Here is a 21,042-nt window from a genome sequence, read left to right as displayed (position 1 = left end):
TAATATGAGCTGCACCAACACCTAATCATACTATAACCCTTTAGATTTCATCTGAACCGCTGTTCAAGTGGATAAAAATTGTCCCTTCATCACTTATGGAAAGTCCGGTGAGGGCATATGAATATATTCAAAGTTTAATCACATTCAACACGGGGAGGAGATTAAGGAATAATTAGGCTTTGATAAATCAACGTTCAACAGTTACGAGGATTTCAGGGAAACTTACATGAGGGCACAACATGTACAGGATCTTTGATCATACCTCGTCAACATATTCCCTAGTAATTTCCAATATTCTTGTGGCCTGCAAGTTGCCCTGATAGATAAGGTATAGATGAAATTGATAAAAACATTCTAATAAATACTGTACGCAAGAAACGATCGACGTGTGTTTGTTTGTGAGTGTGTGATCAGAATTTGAAGTCACTTGCAGCGAGAACAGGTAACAGATTATGTATTGAATACAACATGGCTAATTGTCCCATTCCAACCATCACTATAGTTCACGCAGAAAGTTTCTTAAACATCATGCACATATATATATAGTTCCATTCCCTATTTTTCAAGCTACTATATATTACGTTCTTCACCTGTAAATCTCTTCAACAAGAAAGTACTTATTTAAACAGAAAAACGAAAGTGAGGGAGCTAGCCAAGTTGGGGAGAATGATGAGCAATGGAATAATGGAGAGAGCTCAAAAGAGCCTTGGAAGGGGATTTGACTTAACTTCAGATTTCAGACTCAAGTTCTGCAAAGGAGAAAAAAGACTGGTTTTCCTCAATGAAGCAGAGAAAAAAGAGCTCAAGGTACCCGGCTTTGGGGTCATCAAAGATGTTTCTGTTGACATAAAGTGTGACAAAGGTGATCGTATTCGATATCAATCAGACATCCTTGAGTTCCATCAGGTATTTTATGGTCTTCAAGAAGATTTTTGTTCTTAATTCCTGTTACTGATGTTGGTACACGGGGTTATAAATTTATGAGTAGTGAAATAGTGCAGATGTCAGAGTTGTTCAACCAAAAAGCATCTGTGCCAGGGAAAATCCCATCAGGGCTGTTTAACTCCATGTTTGGATTTGAAGGTTGTACCTGGGCAGCTGATGCAGCTAACACCAAATGTTTGGGACTTGATGGTTACTTCATATCTCTATTCAGTTTTCGTATTGATCGGTATCCGCTTGTTCTCTGTGATGAAGTCCGAAAAGCAGTTCCATCGTCTTGGGATCCATGTGCTCTAGCAAGGTAATCTCTTTTTATCATTTCATGAGCAAATAATGGACATATTCATACTCAAAAGCAGCACATATAATTATAGATAGAACGGGCAGGTAAACCTTAAGCCCTCAATTCATCTGTCAAAATGAATAGAAATGCCAATAATTCATCTTCAGTTTAGTGTCGAGTTGCAATCCTTAGAAAAAAAAAAATAGTATGAATACACACTACGATCCAATATTCAGTTCAAAGATGAACCTTTGCTTGCTTGATTCGTATTTGTCAACTTTAGCTTGGAAAGAGAACGCCGGCTCTGTTTTATTTTTTTTTTATTTTTCCTGCTCCAATGTTAAAGTTGAATTCGTCGAACAAGATAGAAAGACTATTTTCCTTGTCATTTAATTCATTTATTTGTCATTTCTTTTGATGAATTATTCTGGGCCACATCCCTAAATCTACCCGTATGTACCCTATGTTTTGTTAATTATTTAATTTGGTCAATTAGACTTTCCCCTTTTTAAATTTTTTTTTTCTTAGATCACCCTTTGCTATTTAATTTCTTTTTGCTGGATAGTTTTAGCATACAATTCCCTTTTGATTTAACCGATATCAACATTTTGTTGGCATAAATATTCTATATTGCACATTATAGTTCTGAGTCATCAAAACTCTTTAAACTTCACAGAGACGTGTGACAATCTAGGTTCATGAGAGCTGAAGAAACATGTATGTAACCTAACACTAGAAAAATAAGCTAATTATGACATGATGAGCGCATTTCCTGGTCATTTTCCAAGTCTTTGTTGAACTAAAAAACCTGGTTTAGTTCAATGTACCCGTTCAACCTCCGAGCCAAATTTGAATCCGTCAAGATTTTGATGTTTGACAGGTTCATTGAAAAGTACGGTACCCATATTATTGTGGGGTTAAGCATAGGTGGCCAAGATGTGGTTCTGGTCAGGCAGGACAAATCTTCCAATCTGGGTTCATCAGAGCTGCAGAGACATTTAGATGACCTTGGCGATCAATTGTTTACAGGGATATGCAATTTTACTCCAAAAGCTAGAGATCAAAAGTCTAAGGTTGTATAATCCCGCCCCCATCAAGCACCCTTTTTGTTTGTTTATTTAGATTTTTCTATCCTAACATTATCCTAATAATTCAAACGGGCTATCAATTGCAGACACCGCAGGCTTTCAATGTCTTTGATCCACAACCTGTTGCCTTCGATAGCTTCTCATCCATCAGGAGTACAAAAGACGTATGTTCCACTGTTGCAAATAATCGTTTTAATTACCTGGAGAAATGCCAATGCGATCATGACACCACACTACTGACACCAGTTGGAAATAACAGAAAATGGGTAGCTATAATATGACATTCATCATGATTCATAGCCCAGAGGACTTTAACATCTTGTCCCAAGCGCACATTTATTATCACAATATGCATATGCAAGATCTAAATAAGATTACCATCGAGTTTTTTCTATATAATTTTCCAACATTCTAACAACTTCTGGAAATAAATCATCCAAAAAAATAGACTAGATAATTCAGTTCACCGAGTGAATTGGGAAAAAAAAATTCCAATGGGGTATCGGTCCTAGTAAATTATACTAACTCACATTGACGTAGGGGCTTGATTTTTGCAGGGAATCACTGTTCTATGTGCCAAGAAGGGAGGTGATACATCAGTAAGTAGTCACTGTGAGTGGCTTCCGACAGTTCCTTCCATGCCAGATGCAATTCATTTTAGCTTCATACCCATAACTTCTCTCCTTAAAGAAGTTCCTGGCAAAGGTTTCTTGTCTCATGCTATCAATCTCTATCTTAGATGTAAGTGCCATTTCTTGTCTCTCTTACTGCAATGCTATATTATAATGAGCTAAAGAGTAGAATTTTATGTTGCATTTGTTGAATCCACACTCTGGTGAAACTGATCGTCCTTTTGTTTATGTGAAGATAAGCCTCCTATATCTGATCTGCATTATTTTCTCGACTTCCAATCTCTCAAGATTTGGGCCCCTGTTCACAATGACTTCCCACTAGGGCCTTCCACAAATTTGGCCAGTTCATCTTCAGCTCTTCACTTCTACTTGCTGGGCCCTAAATTATATGTGAACACTTCTCAGGTGGTACCTAAATGGCCAAACCAGACATTTCCTATTACGAATTTTCTTATAATGTTTTGCCTGTTTTTTTACTAAACTATGCCCTGACTGTACAGGTTACGGTTGGAAAGAGACCAGTAACTGGAATGAGATTTTATCTTGAAGGCATGAAATGCAACAGGTAACGGTCAAAAGCTTCTAAGATTTTTTAAAATAATCATCTCAAAATTTAAGAATTTGCTTAGCCGTCATTTATCTCGGCCAATTGGATTTCTTTGATCTTATATTCCTGATGATTAGCATTAATCAGCCCTGTCCCTTTTTCAGGTTAGCTATACACCTCCAACACCTCGCAAACACTCCATCAATTCTTGCAAACAAGATAGATGACAGTATTCAATTATGGCGAGGAACCGATGAAACCGACAATGAAGGATACTTTGAAGCCATACATCGAAAAAAGTTTTCCCATGTATGCACAGCACCAGTAAAATATGACCCCAGATGGAGTACTAGAGAAGATGTAGCCTACATTGTCACAGGGGCCAAACTTCAGATAAAGAATCACAACTCAAAGAGGGTTCTACATCTTCGGCTACTGTTCTCCAAGGTTTCATATTCTCTTATAGTTCAGTCAAGCTGGGCACAAGGCTCTTCAGGATTTTCACAAAGGTCTGGCCTCTTCTCTGCCATAAGCACGTCGGTCACAGGCAATCCTGGGAAAGAGAAACCTAAGCCTGTGGTGGTGGATTCCAGTGTGTTTCCATCAGGGCCTCCAGTACCAGTGCAAACACAAAAGCTTTTGAAGTTCGTAGACATATCACATTTGTGTAGAGGGCCACAGGACAGCCCTGGACATTGGCTAGTAACAGGGGCTAGGTTGGACTTGGATAAAGGGAAAATAAGCTTGCAGGTTAAGTTCTCCTTACTAAACATCTAACCATGAAAAAATCAAGGTGCAGCCAAGAAGTCAAGACAATTAATTTTCCTATTGCGTGTTTTCTTTTGTAACTCAAATAGAACTTCTAAATTGTCCATGCCGTCTGCAACAGTATGTACATAGATTGGTGGCTGTTACACTCATGAGATTATGATGGATAGGTGTAACATAAGATAGATTGCTATTGTTATTTTTTTCTAAAAAGACTTGTTATTAAAATATGCATAAGATAAAGAAATAAAAAAAATACATCTCCATTAAATATCCATAATGTAAAGAAAGAGAAAAAAAAATGAATCGTGAAATTTTCAAAACAGTAGATAATATGTATGTGTGTGTGTGTGTGTATATATATATATATATATATAAAAGAAAACATAAAGTTAAATAAGATCTCTTCTACATTTTATTTTATCTTATCCTCTTCTATCAAACAGAGAGGAAGGCAAGCATTTCTCTTTTGTCCACATTTAGCAATCCAAATCGAATCCCTACATTTGTTCTCTCAATATTGTTAACTAGTCTCTTTCCTGGGCGCCCCACATCAAATCCACTCGTTACCTTAGTAAGTGTATTCTACGCAGCAATACGAGGGACTACATCTAATTATGTAATATAAAGCATCGACATTAATTTTTTAGGCCAGCCTCGAATCTTAAAAACAGCTTCTTAACTATTTGATTCTACTCTCTCTTTACTTCTCTGTGTGTGTGTGTGTGCGTGTGTTTTTTCCTGGGAGTTCGACGTATGTGAAAAGGGCCACCGCTACATATGGGCTGGTTCGGATCACATTTCAGTGTCGGAGTTTGGAATATTTTAACTGATAGAAGCGCCGACTAGGTTCTGCCAAACTCCCTTCATGTCAATGGTCCAACGACTATAAATGTTGTTAATGTCAGGACTTTTCACTTCAATATTATTAATTCAAACTCCAAGAAAAAAAATATTAAAGCTCTTAGAAAACAATACGTTCTGGGTTAAGTTCAGTAGCAATGGCGTCACTGCTTACGTAAAAATATTAGATTAATGTTCTTGACATATAACACAATCCCTATATAGTATGTGCAAGTAGAGTTCTATGAACGTTTCCTGTACTCAACTGTATTAAATAATCAATCGGTTATAAAGTAGAAGATTCCTTGGATTGAGATCTTCTTGGTTCATTTTAGACGGGCATATATGTTGGATTGTAGCGTGCGCATGTGCATACTGGAGACTGTTTAAGCTCCTTTTGAGTAAATTACTCTGTGATACTGTTGTAACCCAATTTTGGATCCACCAAGATTTTCTCAAATGTTATTTTATTTCTATTATTATTTATAAAAATCCAAAAAAATTAAGAAAAAGGAAAATTCAAAAATATATTTTTCTCGAGTCAACCGCATCTTTCCATAAGAACCGATTCCACCGAGTCAATACGGGTCAAAACATGTCGACCAGGGTAAAAAATGAGTTTCAAGCTGTTTCGGGTCAAAACCGTCATTTTCGGTCAAAACCGAGTCCACCGAGTCAATACGGGTCAAACCATGTCGACCAGGGTAAAAAATGAGTTTCAGGCTGTTTTCGGGTTAAAACTGTCATTTCTGGTCAAAATCGAGTTCACCAGGTCAATACGGGTCAAACCATGTCGACCAGGGTAAAAAATGAGTTTCAGGTCATTTTGGGTCAAAACTGTTATTTTCGGTCATTAAAATGGATTTTTAGCGGTTGGGACGGTTTTTTTTTTCTAATACTAAATTGAGTTTTTAATTTTACCTATATAAATATATATTATTATACATAATAAAAAACAAAAATAAAATAAAATAAAATATTTTGTCAAAGGAGCAGGTGCACCGAAAGCAAGTGATCCATTTTTTTCTTCAAAGCAAATCGGTGGTGATTTGGACGTCCCTGTCATTGGCTATAAATAGCCAGTGACAGTGCGCCAGAGGGGGGAAAAAAGAAAAAAAGAAAAAAAACGAGAAGAGAGATTAGATGTATACTATCCATGTTTTTTTTACTATTTCTTCAGGAGAGTAGGATATTGATTTTTATTAAAAACAATATGAAAATACCAAATATATCCTAACCGTTAGATCTAATAGTGTTTAGATCTGAACCGTTGATTTAATAAATACAATAGGGCTTACCACACTAGATTAAAACCCAAACACATCTCAGCCCTTGACAGAATCTAAGCTTTGATACCGTTGCGCCACGTCACCCGGTGTACCGAGATTTCGGTGCATCGCGTCACACCCGATCAAACCTCCGTTCATCCGGACCGTCCGATCAACCTGCAGATCCGGCCAATCACAGCCACACGAGCTTTCCATCAGAGATCCAACGGATAACAGGCCTCAGCGGCACCGGTGTACCGTGCTAACGTTCTCACCGTAGCATAACCCAGAGCATCTCTCTCCTCTCGCCGGCGACTCCCTCTCTCTCCTCTGATCTCCCATCTCCGGCCATATCAAGCTTCCAAAACACCACAGAAAGGTCGCTATCCTCATATAAAGCAAAACACCGGCTGATTCAGCGTTTGCGCCGCCCCATTTGGCCGGAACAGGGCCGCGATCGTCGGCTGCCACCGAAGCTTCAAGTCGTCGATTCTCGCTCATCAGCCATCAACGACCGTCAAGACCACCACCATAAGAATCCTCGACATCAGATCTACCAGGATCGACCATCTTTTGGCCAGAAAGCTCGCCGGAAAATCTCCCCGCCGCCAACAGTAGCCGCGCGTGTGCCACACGCGCCGCCAGTGGCATTTTCGTAATTTTCAGAGAAATTCGAGGGTATTTCAGTATTTTACCTATACAGTGACACTCAAGTGATTTTTTTGGGTTTCTACTGATATTTTTGATATTTGTTTTCATATATAAATGCTTGTAAATTTTCTTGCATGTTGTAAAAAAATACAAAAACAAAAGTCGACACGTCTCTTTTTTTAGGGACAAACGTCAATATCTTAGACGAGTCTCCTAATTTTTAGGGACTGATGTCATTTTTAACGTGTCTCCTATTTTTAGGGACCGACGTTAACCATTTGAAAAAAAACAAATTACCAATAAACCCAAAATATAATGGATTATATTCATTATTTCTTTTGGTAACCCAGACGTAACTCTCCTTTTTAGGGACAAACGTCAATATTTTAGACGAGTCTCCTAATTTTTAGGGACTGATGTCATTTTTAACGTGTCTCCTATTTTTAGGGACCGACGTTAATCATTTACAAAAATTTACAAATAAGCCCAAAATATAATCGCATTTGAATCAAATAAAAACACACAAGTAAGGGTAACCTTTCTTTTGAAAGGATGTTTTAAGGGTGGTGTCTACCTTCCCTTAATCATAACTAACCCCGTATCCAAATCTCTGGGACCAGTGTCTAATTTGGGATTTCTAGTTCCCTCAAATTACTAGATGGCGACTCCAATAAAATCTTTGTTTCCCCCAATTGAGAAAAAAAACCCTTTTTGTTAAATTAAACAAAAAAAAGCGGGAGCCGTCGCCCGACGTCGTGTATCGACAGAATGGCGACTCCACTGGGGACTTAGGGTTGAGCCAACTGCTTGTGTTTGCTTTTCATTTGCTCTTTCTTATCGCTATTTATTTTTGGGCACTTATTTTATTTGCATTATTTATTTTATGCAATATCTACTGTGATTTTTTTCAATTTTTCATTTCATCACATACATACATATTATTTATTTGTGTATTCACACACTTCACTGTGAACCCATAAAAGCTCTGGACCCGAGCTCGTCCTTTTTAAGATTAGAAAAGAGAGATTCAAGTGGCAAGTGTGACTTATATCCACTGATGCTCATTTGGACTTTTGCTTGAATTGTAACTCACCCTATGCAACTAGTACTGTGGAGTCTTTCTCCCCTACTCATGTTGTATAAGGTTAAGAGGCCGATTACTTCACGAGTAATTCGGGCAATCTAAGAACCGGAGAATATCTTTAAGGATAGACTAAACTGAGCCAAACCTTATGAGCTAGATCCTATCAAGTAGGATATACCCATTAGGACACGAGCAAATGTCAATGCATGAACATACATGTTCATATACATTTCATATGCTCATTAAGTCTCCACCGATCCTTACAGGAAGTGTGAGATGGAAAAATCCATTACTATTGAGGATTTTTTGACCAGATCAGAATTGAGCCAGCATGATGAAGGGGATTGTTTGCCATCAAAATTTAAGTCTCAGTTGCCAGAGCATGTTAAATTAGATGACAGACCACTTGGTACAGGACAACTGCTAGACTGCTGGGAAAAGTTATCCTCTCATGATCAAATCACTTTTCAGAAACAATATGGGGATCTATCATATTTACTGAAGATTAGGGTCCAACATGCTTGTTTTCAGGCCATGATAGGGTTTTGGGATCCAGAATATCGGTGCTTCACATTTGATACTGTGGATATGACTCCTACTATCGAGGAGTATGAATCCCTGCTAAATTGTCCCAAGTCAGAAAAGGTGTACTTTTACACACCTATAGAGCATGCAACTTTCTAACTTTGCTTGGATTACCCAGACAGACTGTCAACTAGCAAAATCACATGCTACTAAGCAAATAGCCAGGGCTGGTTTTGGAACGTATTAGAAGCCATATTCAAGAGGAGATTACATGATGAAAGCAATGAAATTCGATTGAGAATTTTGGCCTTAGGGATATATGGTTTGGTTCTTTTCCCATCTGCCGAAGGAATGATTGATTTTGAGGCTGTCAATGTATTTAAAAATGTGGTGACCCTTAAAATTAATGGCTACAACAATATTGACAGAAACTTTCTCATCCTTGAATTATTGTAGAAAAGCCGGAATGGGTCGTTTAAGATGTTGCTTGCAATTATTGTTTGTCTGGACTATGAGTCATATGATTGAGGGGAAGATTTCAGGTTTGGTTGGTACCCCGTGGCATCTTTATTCTCAGCTGGAGAATTTTGCTGAAAATCACTTGCATGAAGTAGGAAGAACCACATGGGAATCAATGTTCCTAAGTCTAAGTAAATCTCAATTTCATTGGAGAAGTCGATACTCTTACTTCAAATCTTATCTGGCATATTGTGGTGAGTATCCATGGGTCCCGTTGATAGAAGCCTGTTGTTGTATTAGTTATTGTCCTATCATGGTTTTACGACAATTTTGATTTGAGCTGTAACACCCCACCTCACTAGCAAAAAAATTGTCCGCTTTGGGCCTCCCAATCCACCCATGTCCAGGGCTTCCACCCAGGTCCCCCTGACGGGTTTGTTCTTGGCAGCCACGCATGGCCTCAAAACGCGTCTTTCAGAGTAGTGCAGCACACTCACCCTGTCAGATACTGTCCCTTCTAGGCCCCCCGGTCCACCCATTCCTAAGGCTTCCACCCAGGTCCCCCTCAGGGTTTTAAACGCGTCTTACTAGTCAAGATGAGCATGCACTTATAAGGCCCTAGCTCTTGACGTTCGCTTCCGATGTGGGATATAACATGAGTAGTTTATTCCAAGGACTACCGAACTGGCAACATTTTATGAAGATGTCAAGACCTCAAAGAAATTATTGGAGTCAGTGAAGAAGGCATGGAAACATCATGGTCGGGTTACTTCTGCTAAGAAAGTAGAAGGAAAAACAACTGAAGGATATCCAATAAAAATCAAATTTCTCCCCCAAATCGGTTCAAGTTCCTGTAGGTTTGGAGTCCTCAGTGAGAACTTTCTTAAGAGAATATGATCTGGTCTATTCCTCGTCATAAGGAAACCTTGCAACAAATAACAAGCATGCATAAAACATATGACATTTTGCATCCATTTGTGCATTTCATTCATTTATCAAGCATGCACACGTTTGAAACATACGTTCCCCTACCTGAGGTCTAATGGACTGATGAAGATGGAAAATCAAGACAGGGGTTAGCTAGAGGCTCGTTATCAAAAGGAAGTTGAGAGCAGTAAAGGTGAAGTGGCTCGACTCATAAATCTGTTTCAATAAATGTTGAGCTTCAAGAGTGGAAAGGGAACGTCTGTACAGGCTCTTGCTGGGAACACTACTTGTCTACGTTCCATTGAAGTTGTACCTCTCTTTTTTAATCATGAACAATGACAGCAATGCCTTCAGTCATCAACTAATGACACCCTTTGTTCTCATTCAACTGCACTGATAGTCGTTCAAAGCCTTCACATATTCCAAGAGCACATAATAGCTGCTAGCTTTCTGTTCCTGGTGCATTGGCCTTCTTTCCAGACATCTCTATTGTGAACACCATTCCGGTCCAGCAACATCGGATGCTGATCTGAGAAAAACAAGAGCAAACATTGCAACTTTAACAAAGCAGAATTCTTACTATAGGTGTTTGTTTGATGTACTGCCAGTGAGGAATCGAAGAGGAGACAAAAGGGTTTCAGATTCATCATTTTCTCTCCCAGTTGAGACAATGCGTGATTCCACACATCAGCAATGGTGGTGCTACATGTTTCTGTGCGCTACCAAGATTACCTGGCTGTTGGAAAGTTTTTACCAATCCATAAATAACCACAACAACATGGGAAGATTCACATGATGTTGGGAGGATTGTCGAAAGAATTGAACAAGCTACAAAGAGGAGAATGATTGAAGATTCTGCCAAGGATTCTAGAACAATAATGAGAGATGAATCAAAGGATGACTCTGACGATGGGAAGCCTTAATTATGTGGTCTAACCAGGTCTCACTGTAACATCAATTACTCAAATGTCTTTGCCACGATTGACATACCTCAACCACTCGAGTTTGTCTACCAGCATCTGTTAGACTCTGGACTTATTGCCCTGACTACGCCAATTTACCTCCTTTTGAGTGCGCCTTTGAGCCCTCAACTCCTTTTGAGTGCGCCTTTGAGCCCTCACCTCCATTTTGGGTGCGCCTTTGAGCCCTCATCCCTTAGGTAGTGTGTTTTCTAACCCTACCTCCTTTTGAGTGCGCCTTTGAGCCCTCAACTCCTTTTGAGTGCGCCTTTGAGCCCTCACCTCCATTTTGGGTGCGCTTTTGAGCCCTCATCCCTTTGGTAGTGTGTTTTCTAACCCTACCTCCTTTTGAGTGCGCCTTTAAGCCCTCACCTCCATTTTGAGTGTGCCTTTGAGCCCTCATCCTTTTGGTAGTGTGTTTTCTAACCCTACCTCCTTTTGAGTGCGCCTTTGAGCCCTCAACTCCCTTTGAGTGCGCCTTTGAGCCCTCATCCCTTAGTAAAAGATACATGAATATCATTGGGGGATTTTGTGCCATTCAGTTGAACGGTTGCAAGAATTTCAAGAATCAAGTTGAGTTTGTGCAAAATGACGTCATCGGCCATATTGTCACCTCAATATCCTCAGATTGACAAGTGATCGAAATGCTTGGCAAAACACAGATATCGCCAGAAAAACTGATCCAAGAAGAGTGTTAAACTGTCGACCCTTTTGTTATGAGTTTTGTCATTCTGCATTTTATTTTGGGATCACATCTCATCTTTTAACGAAACATGTCTTTTCTTTGTCCCTTTGTTGTTCTGAAAGCATGAGATGTTTCTTTCAAAGGTTATTTTGACAAAATATTTTGATCAAGCTCCAACATGCGTTTAAGATTAGTCAATCCTGAAGATTAAAATTATTTTGCTTGAATGACTCGATGCTTGTTGAAATGACATGAGGTGACCAAGAAACTTTTGAGCTCACACATGAAATTGAACCACACACCATGTAGCTAAGTTTTAGCAGTATGCATAATGACACGTAGTGGATTCAGTAGTTATGGACTCATGAATTATGATTCGTACAAATCTAAATCATTACATTGGATGAGGTCAAAATTTATCGGTTCTAACCGACCTTACTTGAAATGAGAAAAGGCCATTTTTGTTTCATCCTTTCACAATTCTTGAAATATATATCCCTTGCAGTCCCATTTTGAGCTGATAGAATATTTCTTTCATAAAAAACCATGACTAGGATCACACCCCACACTGGGGGCAATGAGAATCTTTTTCCTAGAAAAGACAAAGACAATGTTAGAGTCGATGGATAAAGGGAAGGCTTAAAACAAAAGTCCAATGATTGAGAAAGGGCTAGAAGAAGAAAGCCAAAGATTGATAAAGACACAACAAATGCCAAAAGTTAACCCGAAAAAAATCAAGTTTGATGTCTTTTGGTGTGTCTATGATAAAGCCTTTACGATCTTCAAAAGATTAGATTGGCTATTCATCAAAGAAAAGTTGGATTTGCGTTATGACCTATGTTAAACAAATTTTGATTTTTGAGATTAACAAGGTTATATGTCACTGTCTCTACAAAGACAACGTGAGGAAAAGAGATTGATGAGTAATTGATGGTGATCCTAGGTTCTTGAAACCCTCAAACACCTTTTGAGCTTGTGAAATTCCTTTCTTTCATAGCCATGAACCATAGCCTACATTACGTGCTTTAGAAAGTCCTTTTTAATCAAGTAAGCAATCTGAACCGATAAATGGCGATCTCAAAAATTGAAGAGTTGTTCATACAGGTCTTGACTTCATGAATCAAGCTACTGATTATTATGCATGCTGATAAAATTGTTGCTAAGAAAAAGAAACAATCTTTCTTGATAAAGCCTCAAGTTTTGACTCGGGTACCTTGTTTTTCCACAAATTCATAAAAGGTCACCTCATCACAGACAATCAAAAGATATACCCAAAATTAGAGTTTAAAATGGATACAAAGAACCATGGAAAAACCATTTTAATCTTACAACGAGTCAATTTCTTTTCTCTCAAAATACAAGACAATCAAAGGACTATATTGAATAGCGTGTGTTGGATCTTTGACCAATAAAGCTTGATTTCCAAAAATACTTTCAAAAATTGGCATCTCTCTGATTTCATTTCAACAATCAGACTTGAATTGACATGACCTTTGAAATGTGAGATTTGATTCCAAAATAAGAAAGATTTTCAAAAAAAAAACATCGACCAAGTTTGCAAATTCCTGACAGAAATGACATCAATTCTCCTCGACACTCCTGGGGGGCAATACAATGGACCTCCGAGAAGGAAAACAAACAGTGTTTAAATCAGTTGGGGGATAGAGATGATCAAATGATGAATCAATGAACTGAGGACAATATGGTTCAAAGAAAGATAATCAGTGAATGAGCACATTCATATCAATTAAGGGCAATTATGTTCAAGAACAGTTTATGATCCAGTAAACCCCGACAACAATTGAGAGCAAAGATGTACCTGAAGGACATCTTCATATCTTTATCTTGGTTTATCATCTCCAATATGGCTATGACTATTGAAAGATGTTATCACATGATTGCTTTTGAATGAATGTTGGAAGGATGCACCGCACCCGCCTAGACTGACCGTGAGACCATTTGATTTGAAGCTCAAATGCGCACTGCACCACATGAGTATGGGTGATAAAAACAACATCATTGATAAGGCCGAGACACTTCTTTTCACAATCTGGTTAGATGAGTTGAGAAGAACTTATTGAGAAAGAAACTGAGCATACAACGATGAGCTTTTTACTGCAAAGTATGAAATGCAGGTCTGAATGACATGACAGTTCCATGAAAGTGGATGACCGCATATACTTGAAGGGTATGTTTCAACTGGAGGTGAGTTCATAACTGATTGACAATCTTGATGGGTGTGGGCACGATGCGCACAATCAATCAAAGAACAATTCTTGAAAGAATCCAGGAGATGAATGATTTGTTAAACTTCTTAATGATGAATCAAGCAACACTACACTTGGGGGCATTGTCAAGCTTGATAAACAGCGAGAGTAGTAATCATCACGGACAGCCCAAGATGGGCACTGCATTTACAGCTGAGTGGATGGCTAGCACATGAATGAGCCAATGCATCGAAAGAACAAAGAAGGCTTTGGAATGCAAACAAAGCCACCCCATGACGATGAAGCATCAAAGGGGGGGACCTATATTTCAAAAACAGGTAAGATGCATTGCATATCATCTAACTTCACGAGCATTACATATTTGTTTTGCAGATATTCCAAGAAACAAAATTCCCACTGGGATCCAACGAGACTCACATGAATTGAAGTTCTTTTAAATCACATCAAAGATGGCAATTCCACAAAAGCAAAATTCATAAATGAAGACAAGAAAGATGGATTTTTATTCATGGAAAAGGGGTTTACAAGTACAAATGTTAAACAGTGCGAGGACGATCAGGGATATTTTCATCTTGATGATTAATCATGCCTCAGAATTCCTCAAATTGCTTATGCATACGCTCCATCTCTTCCTCGAACTCGAGGTGTCGTGTGTTAACATAGTCCCGCCAAAAGTCCACACGTGTATTCAGCTCTTGATTTCTCATCTCCAAGTTGTTTCTGTGACGTCTCTCATCACGAAGTCTATTCCTTAAATTCTCAATCTGATGTTGGAGATCAAGAACCTGAGTATTCAACTCAAGTCTTCTGGCATGAAGACGCTCTGCAACGTTCACCAAAGACGAAGTAGCTCTGATACTAAGAGCAAGTGACTGATTCACTGCTTCAATATCGGTCCTGGCTGCCAACATTATTTCATCACGAGGAAGGATCATGTCTCTAGCCACAGCTACAGCAATATCTTCATTGTCCATTACAGTATCCTCTATTGTAACTGGACGACCATTCACTTCAAAGGTAGTACGCCAAACTACAGGCTCTACTGCAGGAACAGGGTTTGGGTTAGCATTGGAAGAAGAGGAAGACATGGTTAAAGCTTCAAAAGTTGAGAACTTTGAGAGTATTGAAAATGCAAGAAGTTGATGATGTCTTTTGCCAAATACTGCGTGATTTATAAGAAATTTACTTCTACCATCACTTTGAACGGCAGAAATCTCAGCCATACATACAAGACTTCCTTGCGAGGCTTTCCTCATTTTTTGGGATCCACAAATCAAATCCCAACCGTACATACAAGACTTCCTTGAGAAGTTTTCCTCATTTTTTTGGGATCCACAAATCAAATCCCAACCGTACATACAAGACTTCCTTGAAAAGCTTTCCTCATTTTTGGAATCCACAAATCAAATCCCAACCGTACATACAAGACTTCCTTGAGAAGTTTTCCTCATTTTTGGGATCCACAAATCAAATCCCAACCGTACATACAAGACTTCCTTGAAAAGCTTTCCTCATCTTTGGGATCCAATTACAAATCAAATCCCAACCGTGCATACAAGACTTTCTTGAGAAGATTTCATCATCTCTAAGATCGATTTACAAATCAGATCTCAACCATACAGGTATGACTTCCTTTAGAATTTTTCATCAACCCTGAAGCTCATTGTTGAAATCACTTTCATGTATTTCACAAAAATGTTGAAATCACTTTCATGTATTTCACAGACGGGTCGGTTCACAAAACCATTGCTGAAATCACTTTCATGTATTTCACAAAAACATTGTTGAAATCACTTTCATGTATTTCACAAAAATGTTGAAATCACTTTCATGTATTTCACAAAACCATTGTTGAAATCACTTTCATGTATTTCACAATGCTAATCTGAAATCACTTTCATGTGTTTCAGAAAACAAATGTTGAAATCACTTTCATGTATTTCACAAAACCATTGTTGAAATCACTTTCATGTATTTCACAATGCTAATCTGAAATCACTTTCATGTGTTTCAGAAAACAAATGTTGAAATCACTTTCATGTATTTCACAAAAAAAAAAAAAAAAAAAAAACAAATGTTGAAATCACTTTCATGTATTTCACAACATTAATCTGAAATCACTTTCATGTATTTCACAAGATCAATATTGAAAACACTTTCATGTTTTTCATTTGGGCAGGTCGCCCATAAGAATTAGACCAACTGAAAAAATCTGTGTATTTTTCAACACTTCCATCGTTTTTCTTTACAAAACTTACTATGCAAAGTCAAAAGAAAATGAATTTTCCAATGCCTTTGCACCGTAAGCATTGTAAAGAGGGGGCAACTGTTGTAACCCAATTTTGGATCCACCAAGATTTTCTCAAATGTTATTTTATTTCTATTATTATTTATAAAAATCCAAAAAAATTAAGAAAAAGGAAAATTCAAAAATATATTTTTCTCGAGTCAACCGCATCTTTCCATAAGAACCGATTCCACCGAGTCAATACGGGTCAAAACATGTCGACCAGGGTAAAAAATGAGTTTCAAGCTGTTTCGGGTCAAAACCGTCATTTTCGGTCAAAACCGAGTCCACCGAGTCAATACGGGTCAAACCATGTCGACCAGGGTAAAAAATGAGTTTCAGGCTGTTTTCGGGTTAAAACTGTCATTTCTGGTCAAAATCGAGTTCACCAGGTCAATACGGGTCAAACCATGTCGACCAGGGTAAAAAATGAGTTTCAGGTCATTTTGGGTCAAAACTGTTATTTTCGGTCATTAAAATGGATTTTTAGCGGTTGGGACGGTTTTTTTTTCTAATACTAAATTGAGTTTTTAATTTTACCTATATAAATATATATTATTATACATAATAAAAAACAAAAATAAAATAAAATAAAATATTTTGTCAAAGGAGCAGGTGCACCAAAAGCAAGTGATCCATTTTTTTCTTCAAAGCAAATCGGTGGTGATTTGGACGTCCCTGTCATTGGCTATAAATAGCCAGTGACAGTGCGCCAGAGGGGGGAAAAAAGAAAAAAAACGAGAAGAGAGATTAGATGTATACTATCCATGTTTTTTTTACTATTTCTTCAGGAGAGTAGGATATTGATTTTTATTAAAAACAATATGAAAATACAAAATATATCCTAACCGTTAGATCTAATAGTGTTTAGATCTGAACCGTTGATTTAATAAATACAATAGGGCTTACCACACTAGATTAAAACCCAAACACATCTCAGCCCTTGACAGAATCTAAGCTTTGATACCGTTGCGCCACGTCACCCGGTGTACCGAGATTTCGGTGCATCGCGTCACACCCGATCAAACCTCCGTTCATCCGGACCGTCCGATCAACCTGCAGATCCGGCCAATCACAGCCACACGAGCTTTCCATCAGAGATCCAACGGATAACAGGCCTCAGCGGCACCGGTGTACCGTGCTAACGTTCTCACCGTAGCATAACCCAGAGCATCTCTCTCCTCTCGCCGGCGACTCCCTCTCTCTCCTCTGATCTCCCATCTCCGGCCATATCAAGCTTCCAAAACACCACAGAAAGGTCGCTATCCTCATATAAAGCAAAACACCGGCTGATTCAGCGTTTGCGCCGCCCCATTTGGCCGGAACAGGGCCGCGATCGTCGGCTGCCACCGAAGCTTCAAGTCGTCGATTCTCGCTCATCAGCCATCAACGACCGTCAAGACCACCACCATAAGAATCCTCGACATCAGATCTACCAGGATCGACCATCTTTTGGCCAGAAAGCTCGCCGGAAAATCTCCCCGCCGCCAACAGTAGCCGCGCGTGTGCCACACGCGCCGCCAGTGGCATTTTCGTAATTTTCAGAGAAATTCGAGGGTATTTCAGTATTTTACCTATACAGTGACACTCAAGTGATTTTTTTGGGTTTCTACTGATATTTTTGATATTTGTTTTCATATATAAATGCTTGTAAATTTTCTTGCATGTTGTAAAAAAATACAAAAACAAAAGTCGACACGTCTCTTTTTTTAGGGACAAACGTCAATATCTTAGACGAGTCTCCTAATTTTTAGGGACTGATGTCATTTTTAACGTGTCTCCTATTTTTAGGGACCGACGTTAACCATTTGAAAAAAAACAAATTACCAATAAACCCAAAATATAATGGATTATATTCATTATTTCTTTTGGTAACCCAGACGTAACTCTCCTTTTTAGGGACAAACGTCAATATTTTAGACGAGTCTCCTAATTTTTAGGGACTGATGTCATTTTTAACGTGTCTCCTATTTTTAGGGACCGACGTTAATCATTTACAAAAATTTACAAATAAGCCCAAAATATAATCGCATTTGAATCAAATAAAAACACACAAGTAAGGGTAACCTTTCTTTTGAAAGGATGTTTTAAGGGTGGTGTCTACCTTCCCTTAATCATAACTAACCCCGTATCCAAATCTCTGGGACCAGTGTCTAATTTGGGATTTCTAGTTCCCTCAAATTACTAGATGGCGACTCCAATAAAATCTTTGTTTCCCCCAATTGAGAAAAAAAACCCTTTTTGTTAAATTAAACAAAAAAAAGCGGGAGCCGTCGCCCGACGTCGTGTATCGACAGATACACTGAAGGAAAGGGGGGGGGGGGGGGGAACTAATGATATTGTCACCGATCCACTCTCATACCCGCGAAGTTCCCTCGTCATCTAAAACATTTACCTTCGAAAGGATTGCTTTGGAATAAGACCAAGAAGCTTGTATATATGCTATAAAATCCGATCGACGAACCAACAATGGCAGGCATCTTTTCACGTGCATTCAGCAATATTAATAATGATTCTGACAAATCTTGAGCTAAACTAAACGGCAATTATCACCTGCATGTTCATGTGCTGACATGATTTATCAATATAACGTAAAGAACCGCTGCTTATATTCTTGCTCCACATATTGCACAGATTGATAAACACTAGCACAGAAAAAAATGTCAAAATCAGAGACTGATGCGCCTCCTATGGTTGGTGGAGATGGCACTTGCAGCTATTACAAGAACTCCTACTTGCAGGTAGTGTTAAGTTGCTGATTAACCCATGTATTTAGTACTTTCATCATATTTCTTTTACTTGTTAACACCTATCATATATTTCCAAGGTGTTTTATGATGCAACTAAAGACTTGTGATGTTCAATATCTTGCATCTTCCGAACATTTATACATATGGCCTTATCCTGCAAGATTTATCTACTAGAATGAACATGATTGTAGGAAATGCCTTGTTATCTCATGTCTATGGTAACATGAATCTGAGCATGAGTTACTTGACACTTTTTTTTTTTTCAGAGAAGAAGTGCAAATGTAGTTAAAGAAAAAATTGACGAGGAGATTGCTAAGAAATTGGACTTCCATAATCTTCCAATTGCTTCCAACACATTCCGTCTTGCAGATTTAGGATGTTCAGTAGGACCAAACACCTTTTTCCATGTCCAAGATTTGCTAGAAGCTATCAAGCAAAAGTATGAAATGCAATTCCACACCTCCCAAATTCCAGAATTTCAAGTTTTCTTCAATGATCAACCAATGAACGATTTTAATGCCCTCTTCAACAATCTCCCACAAGAAAGACAATACTTTGCAGCTGGTGTGCCAGGCTCTTTCTACGATCGATTATTTCCCGAGTCCTTTCTCCACTTTGTGCACTGCTCTATTTCACTTCATTGGCTGTCTAAGCTGCCAGAACAATTGTTGGACAAGAATTCTCCTGCATGGAATAGAGGAAGAATTCACTACACAAATGCACCAAATGAGGTTGTCAACGCATATGCATCTCAATTTGCCAAGGACATGGAGAACTTTTTGAATGCAAGATCTAAAGAGCTTGTGTCTGGAGGGATGATTGTGATAATCTCACAAGGTATCCCTAATGGGATGCTTTATTCTGAGCTCCAAAATGGCGTTATGTTTGAGTGCATGTCACTGAGCCTTATGGATATGGTGAAAGAGGTGATTAAGCCAATGAGTATTCCTTCTAGGATTATGTATGCCCATAAAATTTTACATTAATTTGATAAATGGCCAATAATTTTTATGACAGGGAGTAGTCTCTGAAGCTCAAGTGGACTCCTTCAACCTGCCATTTTATGCTGCTTCTCCAGACGAGATGACAGAAATTGTGGAAAGAAATGGATTTTTCAACATTGAGAGAATGGAATTGAATGACCCAGCAGCATGGCTGAAAAGACGGATTAATATACCTGAATGGGTACTGCATTTAAGAGCTGCAATGGAGGAATCATTCAGAAAACATTTTGGAGGAGAAGTCCTGGATAAATTCTTTGATCGCTTAACGAAAAAGCTTAGCAAGTTTTCTGATGAGCTGGAGTTAAAATACAGGGAAAAAACTCTTCTTTTAGTTGTTTTAAAGCGTCAATGAGTTAGAGGGAGATACAATGGAGGAATTCTTCAGCATTGTCGTCATTTCACTAACGCAATTTCTCTGATGTATCACAGAGACAAAGCATGAATACTAAATCCTGCCACCATATCTAAACCAATCTTCGTGTTGCTCAAATCTTGTAACCGAGCAAAACCCATCATCAAAGCCCGAAGGATTTAGACCAATCTTTTATTTATATTTTTCCATCTTGTTTTTTATGAAAAATATAATTTTAAATACACATTTCCCGAAGGATCAAAGCCCATGCCACAATACACTAGCACAGAGTGAGCATATTGCAGTTGATTAGGAAAAGAACAAAGCTAATTTTTTGGACAAATGGAATAATTAATCGTCCATGACCACCGTATTTTTCACACTGGATGAGCCCATGTTTTGTATACCTCGAAGCCCAAGAGACTGGTCCATTTGGGCTTTTCTGCCTTCTGGTACGGAACGTTGGATCACTAACCCGTATGACTGCAGAGGCCCAACCTAAAATATACTAAAAGCAAAGCTTGTTGGAGAAATTTTATATTCCCCGTCAATTATAATGCCTCTCTCTCTCTCTCTCTCTCTCTCTCTCTCTCTCTCACGTCCTGCTATGATACTTAATCATAGCTCCATGGTTGTATTGGTGCCTCAACTGTGAACATCTCCTCTTTCCACTTTGATTCGTTTATTTTTATATTTTAAAATAAAATTTTTATATTTTATTTTAAATTATTTTTTGTATTTTTAAATCATTTTAATGTGT

The 21,042-nt window shown here is 38.4% G+C and overlaps 2 protein-coding genes across 3 annotated transcripts; both read left to right on the top strand.

Annotated features, from left to right (window-relative positions):
- Nucleotides 1-42: 42 nt before the first annotated feature.
- On the top strand, nt 43-4,445 carry LOC112328390 (MACPF domain-containing protein At1g14780). Of its 2 annotated transcripts, none has more exons than XM_052455363.1 (8): nt 43-906; nt 1,002-1,243; nt 2,106-2,298; nt 2,400-2,477; nt 2,871-3,054; nt 3,181-3,350; nt 3,446-3,510; nt 3,657-4,445. In XM_052455363.1, exons 1-8 carry the CDS (start codon nt 667-669, stop codon nt 4,267-4,269), a joined length of 1,785 nt encoding a protein of 594 aa, XP_052311323.1. In that variant the 5' UTR covers nt 43-666; the 3' UTR covers nt 4,270-4,445. The 2 variants fall into 2 exon arrangements, with proteins under 2 accessions (XP_052311323.1, XP_024462437.2); XM_024606669.2 differs by having other exon boundaries at nt 761-906; nt 989-1,243.
- Nucleotides 4,446-18,666: 14,221 nt separating this feature from the next.
- LOC7457810 (loganic acid O-methyltransferase) lies at nt 18,667-20,537 on the top strand. The gene is made up of 3 exons (XM_002312434.3): nt 18,667-18,917; nt 19,193-19,852; nt 19,944-20,537. Exons 1-3 carry the CDS (start codon nt 18,837-18,839, stop codon nt 20,280-20,282), a joined length of 1,080 nt encoding a protein of 359 aa, XP_002312470.1. The 5' UTR covers nt 18,667-18,836; the 3' UTR covers nt 20,283-20,537.
- Nucleotides 20,538-21,042: the final 505 nt, after the last annotated feature.

Source organism: Populus trichocarpa, chromosome 8 (assembly GCF_000002775.5).
Source record: "Populus trichocarpa isolate Nisqually-1 chromosome 8, P.trichocarpa_v4.1, whole genome shotgun sequence".
Taxonomy (NCBI): domain Eukaryota; kingdom Viridiplantae; phylum Streptophyta; class Magnoliopsida; order Malpighiales; family Salicaceae; genus Populus; species Populus trichocarpa.
The sequence above is the reverse complement of the archived record's forward strand: the minus strand, read 5'-3'. Positions and strand labels throughout refer to the sequence as shown.